This window comes from Paraphaeosphaeria sporulosa (assembly GCF_001642045.1).
Source record: "Paraphaeosphaeria sporulosa strain AP3s5-JAC2a unplaced genomic scaffold CC84scaffold_5, whole genome shotgun sequence".
Taxonomy (NCBI): domain Eukaryota; kingdom Fungi; phylum Ascomycota; class Dothideomycetes; order Pleosporales; family Didymosphaeriaceae; genus Paraphaeosphaeria; species Paraphaeosphaeria sporulosa.
Window position 1 is genome coordinate 425,970 of NW_017253364.1, and position 27,654 is coordinate 453,623.

A 27,654-nucleotide genomic window follows, 5' to 3' on the forward strand; every position below is an offset into this window, starting at 1 on the left:
GTGACCCTGGAGCGAGCGACCTACGACTATGGCACGTTTGACGGAGACCACGATGCTAATATAATCAAGGAGTGCAATATCAGCACAATATAGTGGCATGATTCCGCCCAGATGTCAGATAACCGGCCCACCGTCATCGACTCATTGGCTAGGAAACATTCTATCGATGCATCATCCACTGCGTCAGGGTTGCCACCTTTCCGCGCCGTATCTTGCAACCGACAATGACATAATGACCAAACGATCGCTCAGCTTGCCAGACACGAACAACCCGAAATAGACTTCCCGTCTTTCCACCTCTTCCTCTTCTGTCAACCCCTAGTCTCATCCCCCATCAAATCCAGATTCTCGCTCCGCGGCAACCGCGTCTCCCCGTTCTGATACCTAATCCCCAGATTCTCTCTCGCCATGTCGTTGATCCACCTGCTACTCGGCTCTAGCTTCTTCCCCCGCGACAGCGTATCCGCAAGGTACAGCCAGCTCAGCGCGTTCCCCACGGTGCCGACTTCGTCGCTGACGTGCGTCGCCGCGTAGCGGCTCATCCTATCATGCAGCACCTCGTCAGTGAAGAGGTCATACAGGTGCTGCGCAACGGCCTTGAAGTCGCCAGGCTCAACGAGGTATCCAGATTTCCCGTGCTGGACCTGCAGCGGAATACCACCAACGCGAGTCGCGATGACGGGGACGCCTTTGTGCAGAGCCTCCGAGACTTTGACTTCGAAGCCCTCGCGCGTGGAGAGCTGCAGCGCGACGTGCGCGGTGGACATGAGGGTGTTGAGGATCTGGTCGGTGGGGCCGACGCGCATGACGACGACGTCGGACTTGATGTCCTTGTACTTTGTGTGCAGTTCGAGGATGGTCGCGTCGTAGATGCGCTGGGTGTCGGTATCGTCGATGGCGCCGTGGCCCGCGACGACGAGCTGGGGTATGTGCTCTGTGTCGAAGTTGGCCATGCGGTTGCGCCGAAGCTCAGCGTAGGCTGCAAGGACATCTGGGATGCCCTTTGCGGGGTCGAAGCGCGCGATTTGCACGATGAATTGGCGGTCTGGCCATGCCAGTGTTGTCATCTGCTCGCGGAAACATGCTGTCGCGAACTCGAGCATGTAGTACTGCTGGTCCCAGTCGCTGAGATTCTTGTTCAGGCCGTCGAGCCAGTCGGTGGTGGCAGGCATGTAACCTACCTTCGCGGGAGCGACTGTCTTAGGCACGAATTCGCGGACCGGGTGGCTAATGAAGAGGTCTGCGGCTTGGATATTGTTCCAGATCCAGGACCACACTTGGTGGGCGGGGGTGCCGGGGATGTCGGCAAGATCGGCGCGGACTTGGATGTGGGAACGAAAGATGACGGGGCGCTCGGGGTCCTTCTCTTTTGCGATTTTGACGAGGGATGGCATTTGCGGGTCGTCGATGATGATTACGTCCGCACCGCCATTGTCGCGGGGTGCGAGAGGGCCCTTGTCGATGATCCAAAACCTTTCGGCGTTGTGAAGGGCCCAGTCGTCGAGCAATTGGGCCTCCTCGCGTGTGAGAGGGGGGCCTGCTCCCTCGACGTGTTGGAGGACATTGTGGTTGTTCTTGGTGTGAATGAAGACTTCTGGCTTGGGCTTCGGGACATACCTATGGGATGGTAAGCATCTTTCTCTACATAATACTGTATGGCCAAAATACTAACCATTCACAGTCCACCCCGAGAATTCGGAGAAAACGGATCAGGGCATGTCGCATCAGTGCCACACCTCCACCTTGAGGCGTGCTGTTAAAGAAGGCGACTTTGACTTTCCTCTCCTTTAGGGACTCGGCATACTTGAGCGTTGCCTTCCATGTCGTCTCCTTGTTGACGGTGTCCATGTAGTCGTCTATGACACTGATTTGAGTGCGTCCATCACTGTCGACCTCCACCATGTTTTTTCGCGTTCCGACGAGCAGCCGCGGTTGGTTCGCCGGTCCAAATTCTCTGATCAATCCGTTAACATTCTGATACCGCGGTCATGCCATTGTACTCACACTAATGCCTTCCTCGCCATAGAGTCCGCCTCTTCGTCAACAGTAACATCATGACGACCATGCTGAGAAAGTAGGTCTGGTGAAGGCTGGTTCGGAAGGACGAGCGGGACAATGTCCAATTCCTTCCACAAGAGGGCCGCAAATGTTGGGTTGAGTTCAAGCGCCTTCTTGTTCACGCCAGCGCCTACGAATTTGTACAAGTGCTCCTTCTGTAACTTTTCCAACTTTCCAATGACATAATTGGCCAACTCGCCAGGCAGTTCTTCTTCTGAGATGGGCTCTAAGCTATTCGAATCACTGCTGGGCGGACTAGAAGTGCCAGATATGGCGGAGCTGGATGTAGAGGAGGAGCTCTTCAATTTGAATGTGGTCACTTCGAAATCGATTGAGTATGTGCCGTCGTGTAAGGCTATGCCAATGTCGAGAGTTCCATTGGCACCGATTCGAACCGCGATACCGAGGTAGAGCGTCTACACAGTTGTTGGTTAAGATATGTGTATCGTGGCTCAGAGTAGGAAGACAGCTATGTGACTCACTTTAAGACTTGTTCGACTCCCTAATAGCTGCTGGTTCCTGAGAGAGGTTGGAGCTTGGAAGGCCTGGCGGGTGTTTTTCCGTTTCATCGCCTGGCGAACTTGGAGGTTGGAATTCATTGTCGACATTGTGAGTCTGCAGGGTCAGCTACGGATAGTGGCAACTGCAGTAACCGGATCTGACGTCAGTTGTACTCACTCAGGATAAAAATTGGCTTTGGAAGGTCAGGGATAGTTGGAGCTGGGTTGTTTGGAAGACTGGGAATAGAGGTTGTGCTGTGGTGCAGATCTTTACATAGAAGGCTGCGTCGCAGGCATTAAAGTGCTACTGTGCGGCGTGAAGAGCGCGTGATTGGAGGCAGTCGCTGAGAATGTGAAGCACGGCATCTTGCCTGTCTCGATTTAGTCGTAACTTGCAAGTCGGTGAAGATGGCACGGGTGGGGTCGAGGACAGGGAGCACCTGACGGTTGCCTATGAGGTAGCTCCTGCTACTGCTCTTCGATACCCCGCGGCGGCGTGACCTCCGTCGGACCAATCGCCCACGTGGCGATGGAAACACGTGAATGCCACCCCTTGGAACTACACGCAGCAGCTCAATGTGCGGCGGGCAGCCATTGTGGGTGGGTGTTGAGGTCAATTGCAAGAATGTGATGCAGCTCGTGCAGGATGGCTGCAATGGCTCACACCACTTTCCGGGGCAGGGGTGCAGGGATGATGGCGCAGGCCACTCTCGCGTGGCTTGCCGCTACGATACGGGCAAGGGCTTGAGGCGAACACAACGACACCACAACATGGCGACGGCGACGGCGATGGCAGCGCGCATTGGACCGGCACGGACAGGCTGCCAGTGGGCAGCGCGTACATCCGCAGCTATCGTGGCCTCTTCCACATGGTCCCTAGCGTCTTGCATTGCTTCCAGAGACACAACGATGCGCTGCCAACGGACAACAGGCGCTATGGGATATGCCCGTGATGGTAGTTGCGTGCGACTCGACGTGGCATGGCAGCGTAAGCAAGCGGCACCGTCGCAGGCGTGAAGGCTGCCAGACGCGCCCGGGTGGCACAGCGAGCAGTGCCAGACCAGGGGCACAAGGCATGCTGGGCACGTCGGAGAACCCGTGGTTGGCCTCGCCTTCAACATGGACTTCTAAGTCCCACGGCTGCCCATGGTCCTCTGCAGTCTGTTCGACATCTGTTCGACAGCTGCATCGTCAATGCGCCTGCACTTGTCACGAAACCGATGCCGTCTGCATGCGACGCGTGTCGGGGGCCAGCAGGCAGCACTCTCGCTGCGCCGTGCAACGCCGGCAGCAGCGCAGTGAGGTCGAGTGTTTGCTTGGCCCCATAGCCGGAGACGATGCCCGTCCCCGGCTCGCCTAGCGCCCGGGTGGTGCTTGGGCCACTTGGGGGGCTCGGGCCTCTGCTTAGCTCTTCAGACTTCACCCTCGTCGCACCCCCAACACCAGCACTCTTCTCCTCCCCGCTGCTGCATCCCGGCTGCGCGTCCGTCCCATCCCACCCCGCCGCGCATCTCTCCCGGAGCGTTGCGCCACCTCTGCCCCCATCGCGAGCCCCTCGACGACGTGTGCGACTGCAGCCTCGTGCTCCCGTCCGGTCGACCTGCCAAAACTAGCCAGCGCGCCTTGACAGCAGCCTCGCGCGCGCGACCAGCTGAACACCACCCCCGCCGCCCACACTGCGCGTCCCGCCGCCATGAACCACTATCCTCCCCGCATCGGGCCGCCTGCGGGCGCGCCCAGCCAGCGCCTGAACGAGCTGCTGGACCAGATCCGCGCCGAGTTCGAGACCGAATCCAACCGCAGCGTCGACTACGAAGGCCAGAGTGAGTTTTCGCGCTCTTTGATACATTCCGCTCGTGGCTGGTCTGGCTTGGATAGGCACATCGCAAACACCATTCGCGGCGGCGACGCGATCTGTACCATCGCAAAGCAGACCGGCTGCCCAGCAACCTTCCGCGACGACATGTAGGCTAACCGCGCTGAATCCCAGTCACTCGCCATATCCAGGAGATTGAGATGATCCGAGGCAAGGTGTACTCCCTGGAGCAGCAGCATGTCCAGGTCAAGGCAAAGTATGTGCTACCACCTCCCCTGCAGAACGACTTTGTTTACACTTCCCTCCAGATACGAGGAAGAGATCGCTCGCCTGCAGCGCGAACTCGAGGCCCGCGGTGGCCCTAGCCAGAATTCGCAACACCATGGCCCGTCGCAGCCACCTCCGCCCTCGATAGGACATGGGCCCAGCAATCTGTTCGGCGGTATCATGGCTGGCAACAACCAAGGCGGTCCCGGTCTGGCGCCTCCTCCCCAGGAGACTCAGCAGCCCGGTGGTCTCCCTCCACACCTTGGTGCAGGTCCCCAAGGGCCGCCCGGTCTCAATCCTGCCCCGGGACCGCCCCAGCACTTCGGCGGTTATGGGGGGTCGGCCCCATCAATGAACGGTGAGTGCTGCTTCACCCTTCCACAGTTCAATCTTGGCACATGAACACATTCTCACTAGCTTCTACAGGCTATGGCCAGCCTCCGCAGCCGACTGCCTCGCCCGGCGGGAAGCGTCCTGGCCCTGGCCCGCGTGGCCCGCCGGGCCCAGCCACTCCACAGCAGAACAGCGCTGCTCCCTACCCCGGATCGCCACAAGTACCCCGCCCCACTCCTCCTCCACACCAGCAACACCCTCTTGGCCCTCCGGGAGGCCCCCCTCTCAGAGAGAGCAACATCCTTGCTGACCTCGACTTGGAGTCGCTACCTGCGAATCTGAAGAAGGAGGAACAAGATTGGTTCGCCGTCTTCAACCCTCGCGCCAGGCGTGTGTTGGACGTGGAATTGGTCCACAATCTGCCCCATCAGAGCGTTGTCTGCTGTGTCAGGTTTAGCGCAGACGGTCGCTATGTTGCCACTGGCTGCAATCGCTCGGCTCAAATCTTCGACGTCGAGACCGGAAACCCCATTGCCCACCTTCAAGATACGAGCCTCCCGGAGGATGGCGACCTGTACATCCGCAGTGTCTGCTTCAGCCCGAATGGCCAGTACCTTGCTACAGGTGCTGAGGATAAGGTCATCAGAGTCTGGGATATCGCAAGCCGCACGATCAAGCACCAGTTTACCGGACACGAGCAGGACATCTACTCGCTGGATTTCGCGAAGAATGGCCGAATCATCGCATCAGGAAGCGGCGACAGAAGCGTTCGTCTTTGGGATCTTGAAACAAATCAGCAGGTGTCCAACTTCTCCATCGAGGATGGCGTTACCACCGTTGCCATCTCACCGGACAGCCGCTTTGTTGCGGCCGGTTCTCTCGACAAGAGCGTCCGTGTCTGGGACATCCACACCGGGAGCCTTGTTGTGCGTTTGGAGGGCGAGCAGGGCCACAAAGATAGTGTCTACAGTGTGGCCTTTGCTCCTTCTGGTGATCGCTTGGTCAGTGGCAGTTTGGACAAGACGATCAAAATGTGGGAGTTGACGACTCCATCTCGTCTCATTCCAGGCGCTGCACCTAGTGGCAAGTGCATCCGCACATTTGAAGGTCATAAGGTATGCTTGGAAGCTCCAATGAAATGTGCTGTACTGACATGATCCCAGGATTTTGTGCTCAGTGTTGCACTGACTCCCCATGGCGACTGGGTTCTCAGTGGATCCAAAGATCGCGGTGTCCAATTCTGGGATCCGCACACTGGTGTTGCGCAACTCATGTTGCAAGGGCACAAGAACTCCGGTACGTTATCTTGTGCCTCAAAACAGGGGCAATCAATACCGGAGATACCGGGTCACGCGATTGCAAACTGCGATGACGCGCTATTACCAAGGCTGATAAGCTGACATTTCATAGTTATCTCTGTCGCTCCCAGCCCGACGGGAGGCATCTTTGCTACTGGCAGCGGAGACATGCGTGCCCGCATCTGGAAGTAAGTCAATTTCTGCACCAGCACATTTACCCCACCCGCAGCCCTCCAAATTCGCGAGAGCTGTCATATGGCGCATGTCGCCATCGCGTTGGGAGAAGAGCGATGAAGCCATCAACAACAGTGCCAGGCCGTTGTTCTGACTTGGCATGGACCTTCCCCGCTCTCCTGCTGCACCCCACGCGGGCGTAAAGAGCGTGGGGCCAGGCCGCGGCCAATCGCTATGCCTATCTGCAACTCGATCGCCCCAAATGCAGGTGCGGTGCACCCTGGTCGATACAGATGTACTGTAATCGCGGGAGTCATGCGCCTCCATACGCTCATCGTCATTTGCCTTGCACCCGCGACCTTGTACCTCCCCTTCTACGTCTCATCCAGTCGCGAGCTATCGGACTGCTTTGACTAACGCACATTAGGTTTGATAGGTACACCGGTCCTTAGACGCCTCCTCCACGGATGCCAAGCCCAACATGAGGCGTCGACTCGCAAGGTCGTTATGAGGAAGTCGCGACCACTTATACCCCTTTCCTTATCATGCCCACGGCTGCGCTTCACCACCCCTACGGCACCTTGCTTTAGGTCGATGCACAACAGCGTGCCCGTGGTGACAGAGTCATCAGTATCATTCGGTGTTCTCGACGGATCGATCCTTGATAAAAGCTTCAAAGGTGTTTTCTACTTCATGTTGGATGTTCTTCTTATATGACGGGCGCGGAGATGTGTGGCTCGGGCTGGGTTGGACCACGTCAATCTGTTCCTCTACATCATACTGTTACTGTTGAGGCATGGGGATATCGGTAGGACTGATGACTATGAAACAGAGGTTGGCGGGGTGCAATGTCTAGATAGTTTATTTATACACCTTCCCCGTTTGGGAGGAATCGAGTCGTATTCTGTTGAACGTATGTCCACGGTGAGAAACGCTGCTAGACACCTGCTTGGGTGAGCTCGTGACGCTTCGAACTGCTTCGGCGGGCAAGCTCTTGTCAATCCTTCAGTGGCAACCCATGTCTTTCGATGACCGTATGCGGTATATTTGTATCATTTGATCGAGTCTGTTAGCGAACTACTGAACGTGGCATGTCCTACTAGGACGAAGTTCTAGTGCGATTGAATCGAGGAACCTGGGCGGGAATAGCCCTCAACGGTGTGGCATCAGCACAATGTCCATGAATGATGGTTTCTACCACCACGTATGCACTTATTGAACCTCCTTATCGCCGTGCGATGGTATGCCGTGCGACACACTATTAGTAACCTGTCTGCGCCTAACCCATCTCTTTCTCTCTATCGCACTCGCAACTCAATCTCCGCCTCTTGCTCTATCCTCTAAGGTTATTGATCTCGTTTGCCGTGCGCGTATGCACAACTGTACCTCCCAGCCACAAGGATTTTGTGTGCTCGAAGTGAATCCCCGAGTAGCATTGGCTTGGGTAATTTTCAAACAAGTTTCCCCGACAAGGGGATGTGAATTTACTTCTAGGATAAATCTTGACCTGCACGCGGGTACTACTACTCTATGTTACCTTCACCAACAAGAACACCAAGACTCTCCAAGAGCACCGTCCACATCCGTAGTCAACCCCTTCGAAACGCCAAATCAGAGCGGTGAGCGGCACCTCAATTTGTTTTGTCTGGGATTAAACTGCCCTGTGCTCACACTGTAGCTCCCCGTATCATGAGAGCCGCAGTACACTAATCCCTCACACCCCTCCCTTCGTCAACGATGTTCACGCCGTAGCACCGCTAGCTGGAGAACAGCACCGGCATTCACAGCCGAGGTGGCGGGTCGGCTTACTACCATGTGTAGTAGTGCTTGTGGAGGGGATACGAGGGCGACATTAGAACGTGGTAAGTCCACACGGAATTGGAGAAGACAGCACCGGCATGCGCGTCCACCCAAGACCACGGGGAACTCGTACATCCGAAGACCTACGCACGCGTTGAGCCACCTCCAGAATCTCTACCCCAGCGCCCGACGTCCTCAGACGTGGTCAGTAGCTGCCACACTTCCACGGGGCCGTCCAATCCTACCTCTGCTCACTCCCGTCTGCGCAGAGCGAGCGCGCTGCGCCGCAGCTAGTCGTCTCCACCGCTGCCATCACATCATCACACGTCCTCTCGCAGACGGACCAGACAAGCATTATCACCATGGCCATTGGAAACTTCCACTGCTTTGAAATGCCCTCAAATGCCCAGGACGACTTCACAGCCGCCGTCGATCCGGGGTCTCTACTGATAGGAATGCTGCATTAGCGAGGCTATGCGCAGGCAGCAAGCCTTGCAGCAATCAGCTCAACAAGGTCTGATCGCAAGACCTCTATGCAATCCGATCGAGGAGGGAAGGGGAGGGGAGAGCGATGTGGGGACATCGGTTCTACAGAGCCCCAGCAGATGGAAGAGGACGTGGTGCTTTGTGCGCAGCGAGCAGCTCCCGAAGTGAAAGATCGAATAGTAAGTGGACGACTTGTCTGCTATAGGTAGCATGGAAAGCCGGTTCAATGGCCAGCTACCGCGTGTGGGTCTATTATGGAGCAGATATAGAAGCTCTGCATGTCTCGTGACATGGTATACATTCATCCTTAATTCGTGAAGTAGCGCCTGACTCTCAAACGGTGCGTGTCGTTGCGCCCTGAGGCCACGTCTTCGAAAGCCACATGTAGGTTCCTTGCCAACATGTCAAAGCCGACACTGTAACATGTACAACGCGAGCAATTGAACCCAAACTACTATACGAATCCCAAAATCGCTGGAGATAAACCGACTACGCCGCCCAAGAACCCCCGGCATCTCCATCATGGCACACCTACAACAAAGAACCACGCCACCAACGCAGCCAGAACATGACCACCTCCAGTCTCTCCACATTCCCCACTATCACTGCACGAGGTGTCGGGACCAGCCTGCCCCTCCACATCCCGACGCATATTCATCACCCGAGTGACCTCATGCCCGGAAGTTGTACCACCTTCGCTCAAACAGAAGCTTCTTTTGCATGCATGATTCCAATCTGTTACGTGAAGAATGCAGGGGCGTACATAACGGTCGTAGGAGCGCTTGGTGTTGGATGATGCTATTGCAGAACGGAAGTGTGGATCCTGCCGTCGTCGTCTGGATGTGACTGAGATCGGAGGAAGGGCCAATTGGAAACGAAGCGCACTCACGGTATACAGACGGACATGTGAGTCGAAAGACTATGGCGAATGCCGAGGTAAAATCGCAGTCAACACATCCTATGTGTGAGGTCAGTGAACTAGAAGTCACGCTCACGGTGCGCCTGGCCTCTTGCTTGATATGAGTCTGCCAAGATACTTAGAGTGAGGCAAAACAGCAGTATCTGCTTGAGTTTCTCAATGCCACTTCGACGCGCGCATCTAGTTCAGGGCCGAGGGATATGTCAACGAGCTGTCATATGTGTGATGTAGATCTGACAGCAGGCCGGTTATTTCCGCACAATTGGCGGTTACAGATAATAGCAAGGTGGCACAAACTGCCTCTGGAGCATCGGCTGACCCAGCGTATTTGCGACTTCGATTCGACTTCTCGTGGCGAGCGTACGCTGTCGCGTAATCTGAGTCTCACGTCGCCGACCTGTGATGCAAGATCCGGGAATCTCGGGTTCGCATGCATCATCTCGCAGTAGATCGCGCATCGATCTCGGACCTGACAGGTACCACGCTTCTCAACAATGTCCCCACTTGCTCTCCCAAAGCAGCGAGACGCAGCTCGAGAGTAGGGTTACTGCTGCACAAGCCCTGGTCCAAATATGGGTCCATCATACAGACACGGTGGGAGTCTGCTCGCCAAGTTTGATGCGTAGTGCTGGTAGATCTGGACGGGAAGCAATATTTCGCTTGCGGAGATGGTTGGGCGTCCAGGGCCCCTGTAGAAACTTGGGTGTCTCGGCGAGTGCGTGCAGATTCGTTAGAGAGATGCTGCAAGATCGGGCGCTACGCCTCATGGCGTGGTTGTGACGGGCGCGCAGGTGCAGGATCTCTTGTGCGACGCTCGATGTAGCCAGGGTCCTAAGAGGCCGGACTGGTGGGATATCTCCCGCTAACTACCGTTCCCAGTCCATGCATCGCAGCTGGACGGGGATTATGAGGTTTCAGAGGCTTTTTTCGGCCGCGTGGCTCGCCTTGCGGGATCGAGGAGACGTGGGGATTGCAAAGTGACAGCTCGCGTTTGTTCAGGAACCCCACTACTCTCGACGCGTGCCGGCCCAAAACCCAGCCGAGCCAGCATTAGCAAATGCCAAGTTCGAGCAGTTGAACACACGATAGGTTGGCTGAGTTATTCTCAAGGGGCGAGGTCCTGGTGTTCATCCCTCGTTTGAGGATACTGGAACATGTTGATATGCGCGTCGCTCGAAAGGTGTCGCATCGTCTAAGACTGACCCTGAAATCCCAGCGCCAAAGGCCAGCTGAAAGACTCACCATGCTCACGTGCGATCACAAGCACGCAAGAGGAAAGAGGTAATTGGAGTCGTTTGGTGTTGGTCACGATGTGCCAGTTTGACGTGCGTGGTGGTACCGCCTGACCGATGCGGGTCGCGTGAGGTCGGTTCCGATTCGCGAGCAGCAAGATGACACTATGACCGTTCTTGGGGGTACCTGCAGATGGCCACAGCGCCCAAACTGCCGGGTCGGATTCGCATTTCTGCCAGGCGGCGGGGTCTTTCTCCATGGACAATCATCGCGTAATAATTGCGACGCTTCAGTCCGTTTGATCATGAACGTGGGCCCTGTCCAAGCAGCAGGCGAACCACCCTGCCCAATTTGAATCCGATTCTGCGCTTCCCCTGCTAGTCCGAGGGGCTGCGGGCCGCGGACATCGTTTGACGTTGATATGCCCCCGTAACCCCCATTTGTAGTGTCCTGAAACAATCACGATAAACAAGCCATTACCCACGCACTCTATCTGTAAGGATTGCGTGGGTGCCGACTACATACTGATTGCTCGATCCTGGCACCCCTGGGCCCAAATCTTATACCCCTGTTCCATCGCAAGCCAGCTGCCGAAGTAGCAGGGGAGTGGGGGCGACATCTTGTATGAACGCGGATGTGAATGCTATTGTTGTCGGCTTCTTGCCACATGGCCGAGGCTGCAATCATGAGGCGTTGTTCAGTTTCGTATCTGCATAGGCACCGATGATCATCGGGGGAGTGAAGCGAGAATTCGCCGCTGAAGGACGTGAGACCTGGACCCGATGCTGTGGATTTGCGGCGTTCCTGGCGGTGTGATGCGTGCTGTGAGGGGCGCTCGCGGAAGCGGATCCGACATCCGCTTGTAGAGACCTGTGTAGGCTTCGCATGTCGAAGGAGCAGATACTGGGAGTGACGGTATCGGAGACAGGATCGTAAACGGTGTGTGAAGGTTGCGTCCATACGGCATGAGCGGCAGCTCCCTAATCTGGGGGTTTTGCTGCACGGAAGCCAGCAGCCGCGGAGCCCTGCGGTGCTCTTTCACAGAGGCCACGTACCAAGCAAGACTCAGAAGAAGGAGCCACTCGTCAGCCAATTCGAGATCTACCTCAGACTCCCTTAAATGTCGGCCTGCATGAAGAAAAGGACAAAGCCACTTCACTGATCATCTTTCGTGAGGCGAAGGCTGTCAGAAAACATGGTGGTTTGACTACGAGTCTTGCGTAGAGGGAAGAGCGTTGGGTCGCCGCCCTCTCAAGCTCAAGCATTCTCATGTTGGAGCATCTTGTACTCAACCGGGGTCATGGCTGATCTCCTGTGGAGGCTGTGATTGCCTCAGAATCCGCAGGACCATTCAGGGATACGTGAGAGTAGACTGGAAAGTAGTCTTGAGGGGATGCAGCACGGTCTGGACTCATCCGCGTGCACCTTGGCCTCACTCATTGCAACGCGAGCGAGAGCGGTGCAAAAGGACTTTGAAGAAACAGCTCCTCATTCAATACCATACTGAAAAGAGCTCATGGAAAGCCGCTGATCATGGCTATGAATATCGCCTCACTGCTTGAATGTTGGAGCAAAAGGCTTTGTTCCGTATTCGAGAGACCGTTGCAGGCTACGCCTTTGATGTAGCTGGCATCATTGCTGATGATGGCCGCACACACGCGGCAAGGTTCATATATTGTCGCCAACCTTTTGGATTCGCTTGAAGAGGATAATGTAAGTATGGCTTACTGTGATACCGGGTCGCTTGACCGCGGTGGGGTATTGTAGGCTTCGTAACCACTGATGAGTATACAGTGCTGGTCATGTGGAACGAATTGAGCTATACACGAATACAAAGCAAAATAAGGAACCTCGGTCTTGTTGAAGATGCTTGACACGATACTTTCGCAATGCTGTGAGCAACGCGCATTTCACGAAATGTACAAAACGCTGAAGAGTCACCTATAAACATGCTGGCACTCACGCACTCTCCAGAGAGATAGATTGTGTCAATATTGGGCTAAGGCCAAGTCCTGTGACAACAAACTAGTCCAACCGAGCGCTTGAGAGCTGTCGCGCATAAGTTCGCGGGGATTTGAGCAGAAGCTTGCGTTTGGTTTTGTGATTCACCTATCCAAAGTTTGCCATGTTCTATCTATTGTTGCAGACGTGTCACAAGACAGGCTGACACTTCAGGCTGACACCCGCGAAAGTTCCTAAAGAGGGCTACAAGCGAAAGGCGATAAGAACTTGCATACATCGCGGCTTCGAGATGAATTTGGTCGCAAATATCGATCGATATCTTTCGCCTCCGCTTGTACGGTCTGCTCCGGAAGTCTTCTTCCGCCCATACCTTCTCCGTGTGTGTGTGTGCCACGTTGATCGAAGCTAGAGGATCGAATTCGAAGGGACAGTGCATACCGGTGATGATAGGCACGTGGAGAGATCAACCACACAAGGATCTTGATCAACATATGGAATTTGCGGCGCAGCGCCCTTCGTCTGAAAGAATGCTCTTGTCCAGTGCGCCTTGGTCACTATTGGGGAAGCCAATGGATCGTGGATCTGCCTCAAACTCTTTATTTCAAGTTCATAGGGAATGAGGACCTTTCAGTTGTAGGACCCACGTTAAGGGTTGGGTCAGACGTATGTGACGTACGTGGAGCCGCGCGAGAGAGCTACAAAAGCGAAAAGACTTAGCACCATACCATTGAGATTGACAATAGAATAGCTTCTCCAATGCCACAAGTTCAACACGTATGCGTGAATGCGAATGTGTCAGCGCCAAAAAGTAGTAACGTATTCGAGTTTTGGGCGGGGCGAGCTTCCCGAAGCAGGAATTTGATCGAGCGCACCTTTCACGAATATCGTCTCATTGCACAAGCTAGAGTGAACATGCGCTTGAGTCGTGGTAAAACTATTCACGACCCGGAACGTTGTTAGGCCAAACAGGGATGGGTTTCGATGCGAAAGCGAGCTCTAGGTGAGCGATTACCCAAGCAAGGATATAGGAACAGAGCCGGCCTGTGCGGTTGCGGTTTGGAATAACGGGAACCAACAGGTGCTTGGGCGCAGACTTCCCCTGGTCGAAATTTAGTCAAGATGTTGAATGCCGCTACTTGTCTGTTTGGGCCTAAGAGAGCGTTGCGAGAGCGCACGCGTGGGGGCACAGCTGACGCCTTCCATGACCCATACTCTGCGTGTCAAAGCGCCCACCCACCAACGTTTTATGTTGCAAACATGCGTCATTTCGAGGTGCGCATCGCAGGTCAATGTCAGTTTCTCATAATGAAGAGCCGAACATGTCGACAAGCATCGGGTCGTAATGCGGACGGGACGAATTGATGACGTTGAGAAGGCGACAAGCTCGCTGCGATCAATGACCAGTACAGCCACTGGAAGCAACTCCAGACTTTGTTGGAATGGTTTGCATTTGGGCAGCCGAAGGAACGTTGGCGAGGACCTCGGAAAGGGTTGAGGATGCTTTTTCTTGCAAGGCTTGTGTGTAGTCCTACGCAGAGACGTCTGTCCAGAAAGGTGACCATGTGCATGATCATCGGTTTGACTGCTGCAGGGCCAACGGATGGCAGGCTATAGCTCCGATCTAGTTGCATGCAGACCTGGTTGAAAGAGGAAATATCTGTTGCTGATCGGAAACAACGTGGTCCATGGTGAAGTCGATTCTGAGAGGTAGGTCTACTAACGCTCGCATTTCTAGTACATGCATTAGTGTCGTTGACGAAGAATTGATCCTGTGAATCGGCCTCCCATAGGTCCGGTGGCTGGGGCTCCATCACGGATATGAGATGTCACAGCCAAGTTATGGCCATGGGGGTCATTCGCCGCCAGTGTTGGCTGAAGAGAACGAAACCAGAAGCTTCCGAAACACAAGCTGGCGTTTTCCGATAGTCCCCGGTCCATTGCAAGAAGCCACGTGAAGCCAACATGGTAATCCGATCTGTTCGTGTTCATGCCCTGACCGAGAAGATCTATTTCGGGCCACACATAATGAAAAGGGTCTGGGGTAAAGATGGCACTCGAAGCTGATGAGGGCGAGACAGCGCGGACCAGGGGGCATGGCTGGGGTCTGAAAGAGAATGCGAGGTGGAGGGCTAGTCTTGAGCAGGACATGGCGTCTGCAGTCCGGATCGAGGGAAGCTTCAGCCGTGGTATTGGGTCGCCGTTGCAGAGGACAAGAGCTGCACGGCGTGCCCAAGAGAGCAAGATGAGTGGTGCTCGGCAGGGAATGGCCTGGGGAGTCTCGTGAGGGCGGTCGTGTCTGCAGAGGGTGACGAGATGACGAGAGTGTGGCTGCTGGGCTAGTGTTTGATGACCCTCCCGAGCACAGAAGCCGTGAACAGGATGCGAACAGGGCCAGGCCAGGCTGCACGTCGCCCAGCGAGGACGCCCGAGTGGAGCGCAGGAACGCAAGCCCCCAATGGTGTAGCGTCGTGGGGCGCGGAGCCAGTGGCAGCAGGGAGACGACTCTCCGGGAGCGTGGGCAGGGCGGCGGGGGCTGGCGGTGATTGGGTCGCTACGACCAATTCGGAAAAGTAATGCTATTTGTCGTCGCCGGCACAGATATCTGCGCAGCCGGTGCGTACGGGGGAGGCCTCGGCGGCGGGATCGCCCTGGGCCTGCCTAGAGGCGGCCGCGGCTGTCGGCGAGGACGGCTGCAGGCGGGAGGTGGACGGCGAGGGGTTGCAGACGAAGGAGTGAGGCAGTGAGGCTGCTGCTGCGGCGTCGACGACGACACATCTGAAGCCGGTGCACAGTCGCCACTGCCAGTGCCAGCAGCGGGCAGGCGAGATCGGCGAAGGAGCGACGCAGGTACGCACCGCGCACGGCTTTGGGCAGCGTCGCTGCGCGTCCGTGTCTGGCGGGCGTGGGCGCCGTCCGGGCGGATGAGATGGTTCCCAGTCGGGCGGGTCGCGCGGTGCTGGGAGACTGAGGAGCCCGCACGCTCCCGCTTGCTTTCCGCGCTGACAGCAGCCCAGGGTCCGCCGCACGCCGCAGCGCGCTAAGGGCGACCGCGGTGAATGTCCACTGCTGTCCGCTGCTGTCTACTGTGCGCCTGCTGCGCTCTAGCCACCCCGGGCGCTGCCAGACGACGCCCCCGCCTGCAATTACCTAAACGCCGCCCGCGCCACTCGCCTGGCGCCGTGTCCCGAGCAGCAGCCTGACGCTGTCTCGATGCCGTCGCCCTCGTCGTCCACTGCTCGGCGGGGCCCGTAGCCGCAGTATCCACGGCGGACCGCGGGAGCCAGCGTCCTCCACGTGTGTGCGCTGGTCGGCCCTACTCGCGCTCGACGACGCATGCGCTGCTGCCACCGACACGGCGAGCGTGCCATGGGCTCCCCAACGAGGCGCTTTGCGCAATGAGCCTCCACGCCGCCTGTCGAGATCCCCGCCAGCATGTCGTGCCCGGCCCCGGCCTCCACGCGCCTGGCCGCTTCCGCCTGGTCTTATTCGCGCTGGTGGCCGCGTCGTGCCCCCGGCGAGTGACACCCAGCCTCTGCTGCAGTTTATCGACCGCAGCCTGCCCTCGGCCTCCTCCAGCGCGACCTGCAAGAGGCGCCTCCCAATCGGCCGGAGATAATTCATCTCGCGCGTCTGCGCGGCGCGGCGACCTTTCCATGGCCTCTCCCAATGTGACGCGACTAGCGTCGACATGCCCCAAGAGGCTCACCCCCACACGATGCAACTTGAGACTAACCCTGGCGCAGCCACCAAGCCTGCTGCTCGACTGGACCGCACCCCCGTCCCGTCTCCGATAGGGATCAAGATGCCGCGGGCACACGCTGAGATGCCAACCTGGTCGAACCCGGGCCCGCTGTCGCGCTTATCCCATCCCCCATCTGCACATGCACACGGATGGCACGCTGCTCATACCCTGTGCACATGGCAGGGATCCCTTTCACAATGCCCTTCCCTCCTGGCACACCTCAAAACAGCTTGCCTCGCGCCAAGCATAGCTAGGTCCTCTTTCATCACTCCTTGGCTGCATGGCGACTGCTCACCCTGCTCTGCATCACCCAGGTCTCGATCTCCGGCTAGCCTCCCCGTATCTAGCCTGTTCGGTATACTCCACAGTACCGTAATCCTTGCGCCTCGCGGGATGAGTAGAATAGCCTTCGATTCGCAAATCTATGTATATGTACACCCCCCAAACTCGCCTCCAACCACAAGCGGTGCCACTCGATATACTCTCCACCTCCTCAGCTAATCATCACATACCTCCCACGCCGAACCCCTCATCCCGTCTCTTGTATACATATCGCTTCCTCGACCACTGATACTCATATAGCCACCGTCTCGGCTCAGTGTCTCCACGCCTCAGCTATCCGACCGTCTCGTGGGCATAGCCGTCTGGCGCTCGCTTCATCCCGCCAGCACGGACTTGTTTTTCAGCAATGGCAGCTGTTGTTGCCCACCAGCCAGGACTTTGGCAACACCGATCTGACCAACACATTCATTTCCCCAACATCAACATGTCCGACTTCACCTCATCCTACGACGAGTCTCACAGGAGTGTCACCAATCCACCTGTCTCGAGACCTTTCCAGACGACATCTTCGCACCTGAACATGCACGGTTTGCCCATCTTCTCCGCGCCGGCCATGACCACCTCAATGCCGTACCAGCCAGGAGCGTTTGCTTTCGACTCAATGGCAACCAACCCATACAACATGCAGCAAGCCTTCCCTGTGAGCTACTCGCAAGCCATGACGCAGGGCGTGTCCTACCCTACGACGTCAGACATGCAACCTGTGCCCATTGTGCGAACTGCACGGAACGGCTTCACGAGCCTCAGAAGTCCTACTGTGAAGTCAGAGAGCACTTCACCAGTTCAGTCGCATCATGGACTTCACGAAATGTCTTACGGTGACGAATACAAGCGTTCAGCATCGGAAGCATCAGAGGGCACTGAAGGCGCCTTCGCAACCCATGTCGATACACTCATGAGGGCCATTCAAGCAAAACAATCCGTTGCGTCGAGTGAAGACCCTGCCAAGGTGAGTTCATACGCACATTTACGGAGCTCCGTATCTGACAACATGGCAGGAAGACGAGAACAAGCCCGGTCGGAGGGCAGCGAAACGATACGTGTGCACGATTCCAGACTGTGGTAAAGCTTTCTATCAGAAGACTCACCTGGACATCCACCGCCGGGCACACACCGGAGACAAGCCTTTTGTAAGTTCTTCATGCTGACAAGCTACAAGTCTCTAACAAGCATAGGACTGCAAGACCTGCGGCCAGTCTTTCTCGCAGCTTGGCAACCTGAAGACGCACGAGAGACGCCACACTGGAGAGCGTCCGTACACATGCGAGATCTGCGGCAAAGCATTCGCCCAGAGGGGCAATGTTCGCGCTCACAAGATTGTGCACCAGCAGATCAAACCATTCACTTGTAAATTGGACCAATGCGGGAAACAGTTCACGCAATTGGGCAACCTCAAGGTAGGTGTCTTTATTGCCTTTCACATGTGCAACAACTGACGGACCCAGTCCCACCAGAACAAATTTCATGCTCCTGCCTTGCGCTTCCTTACCCAGAAGTTTGCTTGCATCAATCCCGGCGACCCTGTTCATCGCGAGGACAAGGAACTATGGGAGTACTTTGCATCCCTCTACAAAAACTCAAACAAGGGAATCAAGGGCCGAGGCAAAGACAGGAGGATAGCCACTGCTCCTGCTTCCGCAGCTGGAAGCTCCTCGTCATACAACGGCACTTCAGCACCAATGAGCCGCGACTACAGCGGTTACCAGCACTCTGGCAGCGACCGCAGTAGCCGCTGCTCATCTACTATTTCGGATCATGCCATGAAGGCCGATGCCGGTTATGACTTCAATGCTCCTATTCATTCGGAATACCAACCGCCGAGTGTTTACGACGACTCTGCATTTCCCGAACGCAGACTCTACTGATAACGCGTTTCGAGACACACGTACGACTACCTGTAAATGACCAAGTTGGCACAGTGACGGGATATAAGCTGAGGTGCCCGGCAACATGCGACAGACGAACATCATGCGTTACATTGGGTTGAGGAGTTCGGATGGGGGGGTGCATGATACCCAACCTGGAGCGCGAAAAGCACGAGTCCAGGAGTTTTCTTACGTTCTTTCTTTCTACTTTAGCGTTCACGATCATCACTATCATCAACATCATTAGAGGCAGCCGTTCATTCAATTGAGGCCAATCCTGTATCTAGGTCGGGCGTTCTGGTAAAAATCTGGTATGACGAGGCTGGCAGGTGCGCCGGTCGCAGATACCCTTGGCTCACGGAGTATGTACGTACCATGACCGTTGCGTGAATGAAAAAAAGAAAAAAAGAAAATCATCTACCTCCTTCCCTGATCCTGAAATCTGTGTAACGCGCAACTCGATCCAGACATCCAACTCTCGGTCAGCAACGGGCAGCGGACGGTTATTCCCGCATCACGCCCCAAGCCAACGAACGTATGGGATATTTTCCAGCCCCTCAATACTGGCTCTCGGCGCCATCCCAGCCAATCGATCAGCAAAAGTGAGATGTCATTTCGTAGCAATAATGTACTCGAGCGCGTACGCTCGACGGGGTGTCCCTGCGGCCGCGTTCACCGCTAGACCTACGGCGCACCCCATACGTGCAGGCAGGCTCTCGCGCGCAGCAAATGGCTCACCCCGAGCAGCTGCGTGTGCGCAGCAGCAGGTAGGATTGCCTCGCCGGACGTCAAGCAGCGTCGGGTGACCCGCGTGCGGCCCGGGAGCTCCTTGCTGCGCGTCCGCCAGCAGAGCAGAGCGCGCCTGGCTTATCGACGCCGGCCTTCTCGCGCGCGCGGAGATGTATAATTCCCATAGCGTCAGAGACGGACGTGGGGAGGGCGCTGATACTCGTGACCTTGCTAGCGTACGTGGAGGTGGTGTTGAGGCCCTGCGAGCGATACGTCGACGGGCTTGACTACGTTCTGGTATACACAGACCCACGGTTCAGCAGGCCCGACTGCGGGCGGAATGGGATGCCGCGCTTAGCTGGACCGCAGCGGTCGTCCGACGAGACGAAACGACGCGATCTGATGGCGCGCGTGAACGAGGGCGATTGACGTGGCGGGGCCGCGCGGGCTGCTGCCCCCCGCGCGACGTTCACAGCACATCCCACCTTCGCTTTCGCTATGCAGCCCGGCCTATCATCGCTTCACTTAGCCTCACGCGTAGTGTACTGTTCTGTTTTCAAGTGTTTTGCCACCTCTGCACGGTGAGGTATAACGTTCTGCTACGATAATAGAGGTTGGTTTTGCTGATAGGAAATACTAGAGAAAGGGCGCGCCTCACTGATGAGATCGGCGGCGCACGTGGGCGGACTGGGATGGGAACGGGGTTCCGGATTGGGAAGCGGAGATCCTTTGGAGAGGTTGAATGCGATTGGGAAACCGATCTGAAAGCTTTGAGGGCAACTTGCATATGAACGCCAATACACATTGTGTAGGGTCATGGATTTGGCCGTAGGCATGAGCTCCGAAAGGGGCCGAATAGGCTTCCTTGAAGATATGAGCGCGAGATGTCATTTCTGCATGCAGAGTTCGTTTTGACCAGGGGGAGATACAGGGACAGGGAACCGTTTTCCCAAAATGCACGACGCAGCAGAAGTCTGCCACCATGCAGTCACTGATAACGATTGACCAGAATACGATATATTCAAACGTCTGATGGCAGATACTCTGCATGCGCGATGATCGCCAACTTTAGCGGCGATCAGACGGCATACGGCCCACTTTTCTCTCGGAGTCGGCCGATGACGTACGGTCGGAGGGAGAAGGAGTGAGCAAACAGTCTCATAGCTTCAATCCAACAACATGGGCTATGAAATACTGGGCGCACTGTGCCCGCTATGCCTCCCAGCTTCATGGGCACCAAAGCAGCAGGTACATGCGCCCATGCGAAGGATTCCTCCGAGCACTACGCAAGCAAAAGTCCGCACCACGTTTACGCAACGGCCATCGTGTCCGGAGTGTTGGAGCTCGTGCGGTTACATTCACCTGGGACGCACGTTGTCAGGCCCGGCGTTGGTCCTTCCTGTTGCGGGAGGTCGGAATGAGCGATCTTTCTCTCTCCGGTAGGTCGGTGACGGTTTGGTCCCAGCGCTGCAACAATGGATTCCTGAGGGATGCGCTCCTCGTGCACATCGCGGACGCTCGGGCGGAAGACATAGTCCTTGACAGGCTCCTTGGAATGTCGCGCGCCCCAAGCTTGGCTTCGAAATTGCGCAACCCTAGGGTCACGAAAAGGTCACAGCAACGATAGCCTCTTACTAGCTATCAAGGTTAACATGTGCGAGGAAACATGCGATGGGACTGCGACTGCGACTCAAACCGCCCAGGATACACAGGGTATCCTGTATCGACTTGCTCCCTCACCTCGGGCAAAAATGTCATCACCGATCATACGCCTGGCATGCTTGTATCAAGAGCCTCCTCACTCGCTAAAGGTGGCAACCCACCCCACGCTGCCACCCAAAACCACTCACCGCCAGACCAACGTTAATGCAACACAATACAGCTCATCTCGAGCACCGAGATGCCCAACGCATTGCTTCCAAAAGCACAGACAAGCCTCAACCCCTTCTTGTCCCGCTATAGCGTCGCTGAACCCCAAGTTGACCTGCAACTGCGCGATCCTGCCCACGTGCCTGGCCCCCACCAACGCTACATTCCATGTAACCCCTAATCCTATTTTAAGAGGCTAGTGTTCGCATTGCGCACGTGGACGGATTGAGGGCGCGAGATCCTACGGCTGCGTGTCTGTTTGCCATATACAGTCGGCATAGTGGAGGAGCCGTGTATACGCTCCGAGGCGTGTTTTTATCGACTGCCAAACGCGGCGTCGGCGAGCGAATATACGAGTGCGGAAGGAGTCCGCTCTGGGTCCCCGGCGCGCGTTTCAAGGCTACAAGAAATTGATGTAATGCCTCAATCTCGACGAGCTGCGAGGCTGCATGGTTTTGGAAGTTGGTAAGCAGACGTCCAGGGCAAAGAGTTGGCCATCGCAGGGCTGCGCTGCAGTACGGTCTTCTTGAGACGGCGAATCTCAACACCCTCCACCAACAGATCTATGGCGTTGCCGCCACACTGAGAACAAACCTGGTTGCTGGGTCAATCTCCTCCTTGCACTCACGATCTGTCGAATGGCAGCACGCGCGTGCGCAACCCCAGAACGTGAACTTCCTTCGGTACGACATTGAACCGGTGTCTCGGTACTCCTCGCTCTGGGCCCCGTATGCTGGAAAAGCCCAGCTGAGCTCCCTTTGCAGCGCTGTACTACACGCCTCCATCGTCGGCGTTGCGCGCACCATCACCGGAACCTTCCATCTCATGTAGGAGGACTCGCAGTGGTGCAACACACCGAACCCTTCAACTGGAACCACAGCGCCATCCACCAAGTCGGGCCCCTGGCGTCTCCCTTCGCAGCAGCCATGACTTCCCCGCACAGCTCCACGATAACTGTCCGCGAACCATATCCACCGTCACCCTTCCACAGTCTTACCTAGGCGCCCAAACCGCTTCCCTGGATATTCTCTCCCCGCCACGGCGTCACTGCTTCCGTTCACGGTTCCAAAGCCTCGGGGCACCAGAAACCTCGATGCCGCATCGAAGATACCCTGCAGCTTGTTACATCGCAGTTGCGATTACGGAGGGGTTGCGGGATGTTGGGAGCCGGGGCTGGACGCTGTGCTCCCTGTGCTAATGTACGGATTCGATCGATGACCTGATCAAGAGACGACGCATATAGCATGGCATGCGACATCGGGAATGAGGAGGACGTCGCTCACCGGTGCCATGCAGCCGTGTCTGCAAAGATCTTGCATAGCACCTGCAGGTCTTGGGTTCGGGAGGGAGCTCCGAGAAGGGGAGAAACAAGGCTCGGTTTCGCTTGGGATGGGAGCGATGCAAGGGGATCGCGGGGATCGCGGAGGTTAGTGTAAGGGCTGTCTGCTTGTCAAGGTGCGGTGTGCACGTAGGGATATGCATTCGAGTGAGTTGACTGCACGTGGCCCTGACGTTTCGTCGAGTGCAGTGCGACCTTGGGGTGTTTCTTGCACATGACGTATCGAAATGCCTGTGTTTCACTGCCATATGGCAGTCGTACAACAAGCTGGCCTGACATCGTGTCCATGAAGCCCGACCTTTGCCTTAGCTCACCTGACTTCGATCACTCTCTTCCAATATCAAACTCTCCACAAGGGAAGTCTGCATCCTTCAAGAACTGCGACCTGAGTGCTAAGTCTTACCGTACTACCGCACATTGCAAACGCAACCATGCAAGCACCAGTCCTTCCCCTACGAATCTACCACATAAACACCGCCACGAAGACCAACGCTCAATATTCCTCCCCGTCCTTACAACCCACTTTCACCAGCTCCAAGCCCCATCCCACTCACGCTTCGCATCCTCAGCTGATCTCACGCCCTCATCACGCTCTCCTAATCGGCCCGAATGCCTCTCCCAAGAACCATCCTGACTCGCACCCCTCCCGACCTCCGACCTTCGTTTGCGGCCCGAGACCCAGCCCGCGCGCTCGCCCCGGGTAAATGCATCCCGGAAACCTTATCGCGACATCACCTCCCCACGCTCCGTTCTGCGCCTGGCAAAGGCACGTGGGGATGCCGCGGACGGGGGGCGTTACGTCACCGACCGCCACGCGGAGGTATTGCGCGTTTGGGCTGAGAATTGCGACAGTTGGAGGTCGGCGAGGAGCGGTGTTGGGGACGGGCGGGGAAGGGGAGAAGAGTTGGAGAGGAGAGCCTCGTGGGCGACGCGAAGGACGATCGAAGAGGCGTGCATGTTATTTTGGGGAGGTGGGTGGATCGCCTATCTCAAGCCCGGTACGTAGGTACGGTTGGCGCTTCTGCGCGATGCTGGTGCGCTTGGTCGCTTATCTGCCCATGGTAGGCTCGTATCTGCCGTCAGCCCCCTTCACGCGGAGATGTCTTGAAGAGAAACGGCACCTGGGTAGGGCGTGGCACAGGGCATGTGGCGGTTCCTGGTTAGGAGAGATAGAGGTGCAGATAGAGATAGCGATGCTGCGATGCGATATGATACTACGTGACGCGACAGATATTTTGACAGTGATAGTAGAGATAGCAAGCACTGGGGTGCTGATCGGACGCCGTCCGTTGTTCATGATCATCTGGCATAAGCCACCGCGATGCCTGCAGGATCGTCACTGGTTGTACACCACCCCTTGGTGAATGAGTAACAAGTAATTCCATCACCTTCACAACGCGCTACCGTCTCGGCATTGCTCCAATACGCGGATGGAATATACCACTTGAGCGCTACGGGCCGCTCTTTCTCACCCCATTGATCTCGCAATAGCGCCCGTAGATCGCGCATCAAGCTTTACGATCGATTCATCGTTACGGCGATCTGCTCAAGGAACTATGGAAGCCTATGGCTGAGTCACGAATGTTCATAAGGAGCTAGAATAGACGATACCCTGGCGATCGTCGATCGATCTATGCATGTTGATGGTATTTCGATTTGATACTGCATGGCGAATCGGTTGGCGTCAGTGGTTAAGTTCAAGATTGAACCCACTGTGAATGCTGAGCAATCCTTCCAAACACCGAGAAGCTTGGTGCGGGTTGAAGCTTCTATGGTGTTTCACTTGGCCAGTGAAGCTTGTGGTGAGCTTGGCTATGATGCGTCCTAAAAGCCCACCGTCCAGATGTGCACGAGAGGCCATTTCAATTCTCGTGGAATGCACTGCTTCGGCCGCTGCTTTTACCCATAGTATTGATATCTCTGGGTACTCACGTATCTGCCTTCCGCGGAAAACATCGAGCGTCACCAACTTACCACCAATTTTCGACTGATGAGGCTACATGTCAACACGACAGTGGAACATTAGGGCCACACAGCATCGTAATGCATTATGTTGTCATCATATCTAGCGCTAGATACTTGATCTTCTTCGCTCTCAGTCAATGCCCAGCACCTCCTCAAACGGGTGATTAGGATCATAAGGATACTTCCTGACCACCACATCTCCCACATATTCCCAGAGCTCCTTGTTCACATCCACGATCTCGTTGTTCAACGGGCAAGTGTCAGTTTTCTGCCCAAACGTCTCGACTGCAGTCGCCTTCCCAGCATCATAGTTGATGCGGACCTGGTTCACGGTCTGACGACTAGCATCTCCAAGCAGGTAGTTCAACGGCATGAATTGGACGCCCGAATGTGCGGTCGTGAACACCGTGTTCGGCAAGTCTCCCGTATGCGGGATATGATGCATGCCGAGGTTGATCCACGCGACGAGGTCGTCCTGGACGAGGCTTTCGCCATTGAAGAAGTGGTCGAAGTTGATGGGTGGGTCATTGACATCTTGCGAATTGTAGGGATGCGAGCTGCTAAGTTCGGTGTCCTTTTGCTTTGTGAATTGGATGTCGTAGCCTGCCCAGTTGGCCGAATTCACGGCGGAGGAAGAGTTCTGAACGGTAAGGTGGGCGGTGCCTGATGAAGGAAGGATGCGGTAGCCGCGATTCTCGCCGTACTTATTGGTCTCGTTTTGGTTGACGATGATGACTTGGGTTAAGGCGTTCTCGCCGAAGTTGATGCGAGATTCGTCTTCGCTCTCGATGAAGCTCTTCTGGAGTTTCATGGTGTTGCGTGGCTTGCCCTGGGACCAAGGGTACGTCTCGGTTGTGGCAACGTTTTTGACTAGCTGCACGGTGTTTGCCGTTCCGAGGATGTCAAAATCCGCTTTAAAATTCAGGACGTGGTCGTGCATCGAGCCGCTCAGTGCGTCATGAATGTGCCAACCGTAGTCTTGGTTGTTGGCATAGTACGCTCCTTGGATATAACCCGATGCGCGTACCTCAACTCCAACCGTGCCGTCCTGATAGAAGGAATACGTGAACATGTAGTCGTAGTTTCCAATTGTAGAGACCGACCGAAGGCTGAAGTAAGTGTTCTTCGTGGAAGATACGTAGTTTGTAGTGCTGTGACGTTGTTGGGGGTAGTCTGCATCAAACTCGAACAAGCAGATCGAGTTGACGTGAGTATGCGTCGTTTCATCAACATAGAAGGACGAGTTGAGGTATGTCGCATAGGCAGGGCAATCGTAACCCTCAACGAGCTGGAAAGCATAAGGCCCAAATCCGTAGTAAGAATCGAGATACGCTGTTCCAGATTGATAAGGATCAGCGCCAGCATAATGAGCAAGTGCTTCCTAGGGCATATTAGAGACAATTGTCGCGAGCTTGGGCGTTACACTTACTTGTAATCCAAGCTCATATATGATTCGGTCGCCCTTGTACTTGATGTCGTACAGTGCGAGACCAGTGTCCCTTGAGAAGCCCACGTAAAAGCTGAAATCCATCCACTCAACGTACTTCTCATTCACGTCAACCGAGTAGCGTGAGCCAGCAGGTGCTATAGCCATAGGTGGAGACAATGTATCCTTGGGAAGAATAGGTCCGCTCTGGTCGGTCGTAGCCCAGGGTCCATCGATATTGATTGGGAGTTTCACGAAACCAGGACTATAGAAAGCATTTTTGAAAGCCTCAGTCGAGTCGTACCAGATGTCGTTGTAGAACCAGCCGAGAACCTTCCATTGAGTCGGGTCTCTTCCACTCTGATCCACCAAGAAGTATAAGCCAAGAGAAAGAATGGAAGTGGTATCAAAGCCCGTTGCGCTTTTGTGGACGAACATGTACCAACTGGTAATGCGACCATCTTCTTGGCCCATTGGATCTATGCCCCACATAGTGATCGTATCGTTGTCATAGCCGAGAGCACTGCCGCCCCAAAGTTCGAGAGTGATGTCTTTGATAGATGCACTTGTAGGGTAGAGGAGTTTCTCGTAAAGCGTGTCGTCATTTGCACTGAGGTTGCGAACCCTTCCTTCAGTTTTCCGTGTGTGGTAGTAGTCGAGAGGCTGCCATGTCGTAACATTAGCTATAACCGGGAGAGGGCCAACCAGAATATCGGCATAGTAGGGCTCCTCGGTTGCTCGTATGTTCAGTAGAACATGGGCGTAACGATCAGGAGCTGGTCCGGAACCATCAAGGTAGGCAACTACGTCAGTCTTGTTTGGACGTTGCAACTCAACAAGTAAGCTTTGTACATCAGCGGAGCTCACCCGGCATTATGTTTAGGATAGCTTACACGGAGTTGTCCCACTCTCCAGCCTTTTCACTCGTTGTCAAATTCAGGTCCGACTGCTCGAAGAGCCAGTAAACCACAGACGCAGCTTCCTCGTCAGTGAAGCCTTCCCAAACATTGGGAATCGGGGCAGTAACAGCTGGCGCAGCGTCACCACAGCCGGGTGCTTCGGGACTTGTGGTGTTTAGATATTGACGCTTAGCTTGCCGCGAGTCATGTGGTATGACTCTGTGACCACGCCCACTCTTGACCCAATTAGCCTTTGCTTCAGGTGCTGGCGCACCGTGAACCAAGACTGGTACAATGGAGAGAAAGAGAGCTGGAACAGCGGGGTGAAATTTCATCTTGACAGATCCACCGATAGATAAGACCGTGATAGCTTACTGCGGTCATGGTGAATTGGTCTGGTCTATATACTCTTGAAAGTGACCGTCTTGCAGAACACTGCCGTCGCCAAGACGATTACGGACCGGCACTTCGACATTACTGATAAGGAGGAGTGCGCGCATCCAAGGTGCCGTCGTGTGTGCATGTGGAGTCAGTACGAGAGATTCGGTGAGATTGAATCCACAAAAATATCTAAGGTGGGATAGTGATGCTCCGTATCCAGTCGCAACTGCAGACAGTACCGGCATCGCGTG

At 55.6% G+C, this 27,654-nt stretch overlaps 8 protein-coding genes across 8 annotated transcripts; 4 read left to right on the top strand and 4 right to left on the bottom strand.

Annotated features, from left to right (window-relative positions):
• Nucleotides 1-4: 4 nt before the first annotated feature.
• Nucleotides 5-2,471, bottom strand: CC84DRAFT_1243839 (putative trehalose synthase (Ccg-9); the record flags this gene model as incomplete). The annotated part of the gene is made up of 4 exons (XM_018184130.1): nt 5-1,617; nt 1,673-1,954; nt 2,005-2,269; nt 2,315-2,471. Coding segments are annotated over 4 exons (2,010 nt in total), but the record flags the coding sequence as incomplete, so codon positions are not given.
• Nucleotides 2,472-3,984: 1,513 nt separating this feature from the next.
• Nucleotides 3,985-7,358, top strand: CC84DRAFT_1164023 (transcriptional repressor rco-1). Its single transcript, XM_018178395.1, has 7 exons — nt 3,985-4,381; nt 4,549-4,630; nt 4,683-4,999; nt 5,068-6,089; nt 6,138-6,270; nt 6,385-6,460; nt 6,874-7,358. Exons 1-7 carry the CDS (start codon nt 4,252-4,254, stop codon nt 6,896-6,898), a joined length of 1,785 nt encoding a protein of 594 aa, XP_018035870.1. The 5' UTR covers nt 3,985-4,251; the 3' UTR covers nt 6,899-7,358.
• An 8,039-nt stretch (nt 7,359-15,397) lies between these two features.
• Nucleotides 15,398-16,280, bottom strand: CC84DRAFT_1175667 (uncharacterized protein; the record flags this gene model as incomplete). Its single annotated transcript, XM_018180169.1, has 2 exons — nt 15,398-15,836; nt 15,994-16,280. The coding sequence occupies 2 exons, from the start codon at nt 16,278-16,280 to the stop codon at nt 15,398-15,400; spliced, it is 726 nt and encodes a 241-aa protein (XP_018035871.1).
• Nucleotides 16,281-16,407: 127 nt separating this feature from the next.
• Nucleotides 16,408-17,183, top strand: CC84DRAFT_723945 (uncharacterized protein). The gene has a single exon (XM_018187181.1). It carries the CDS (start codon nt 16,535-16,537, stop codon nt 17,087-17,089), a length of 555 nt encoding a protein of 184 aa, XP_018035872.1. The 5' UTR covers nt 16,408-16,534; the 3' UTR covers nt 17,090-17,183.
• A 93-nt stretch (nt 17,184-17,276) lies between these two features.
• CC84DRAFT_1090600 (zinc finger protein OZF) lies at nt 17,277-18,795 on the top strand (the record flags this gene model as incomplete). Its single annotated transcript, XM_018174362.1, has 4 exons — nt 17,277-17,879; nt 17,929-18,060; nt 18,106-18,327; nt 18,376-18,795. The coding sequence occupies 4 exons, from the start codon at nt 17,277-17,279 to the stop codon at nt 18,793-18,795; spliced, it is 1,377 nt and encodes a 458-aa protein (XP_018035873.1).
• Nucleotides 18,796-20,688: 1,893 nt separating this feature from the next.
• CC84DRAFT_1205293 (uncharacterized protein) lies at nt 20,689-21,391 on the top strand (the record flags this gene model as incomplete). The annotated part of the gene is made up of 3 exons (XM_018181964.1): nt 20,689-20,772; nt 20,822-20,963; nt 21,228-21,391. Exons 1-3 carry the CDS (start codon nt 20,704-20,706, stop codon nt 21,389-21,391), a joined length of 375 nt encoding a protein of 124 aa, XP_018035874.1. The 5' UTR covers nt 20,689-20,703.
• A 565-nt stretch (nt 21,392-21,956) lies between these two features.
• Nucleotides 21,957-22,321, bottom strand: CC84DRAFT_1175670 (uncharacterized protein; the record flags this gene model as incomplete). Its single annotated transcript, XM_018180170.1, has 2 exons — nt 21,957-22,208; nt 22,250-22,321. The coding sequence occupies 2 exons, from the start codon at nt 22,319-22,321 to the stop codon at nt 21,957-21,959; spliced, it is 324 nt and encodes a 107-aa protein (XP_018035875.1).
• A 2,485-nt stretch (nt 22,322-24,806) lies between these two features.
• On the bottom strand, nt 24,807-27,357 carry CC84DRAFT_1144920 (membrane copper amine oxidase; the record flags this gene model as incomplete). The annotated part of the gene is made up of 3 exons (XM_018176481.1): nt 24,807-26,078; nt 26,127-26,967; nt 27,017-27,357. 3 exons carry the CDS (start codon nt 27,355-27,357, stop codon nt 24,828-24,830), a joined length of 2,433 nt encoding a protein of 810 aa, XP_018035876.1. The 3' UTR covers nt 24,807-24,827.
• Between the last annotated feature and the right edge of the window lie 297 nt (nt 27,358-27,654).

Excerpts from the sequence above, each read along its gene's own strand:
- CC84DRAFT_1164023 (XM_018178395.1), top strand. The coding sequence starts at position 4,252 with ATGAACCACTATCCTCCCCGCATCGGGCCGCCTGCGGGCGCGCCCAGC. Across the intron at positions 4,382-4,548 it reads CGTCGACTACGAAGGCCAGA|TCACTCGCCATATCCAGGAG; the intron begins GTGAGTTTTCGC and ends GCTGAATCCCAG. Across the intron at positions 6,271-6,384 it reads GCAAGGGCACAAGAACTCCG|TTATCTCTGTCGCTCCCAGC; the intron begins GTACGTTATCTT and ends GACATTTCATAG.
- CC84DRAFT_723945 (XM_018187181.1), top strand. The coding sequence starts at position 16,535 with ATGCCCCAAGAGGCTCACCCCCACACGATGCAACTTGAGACTAACCCT.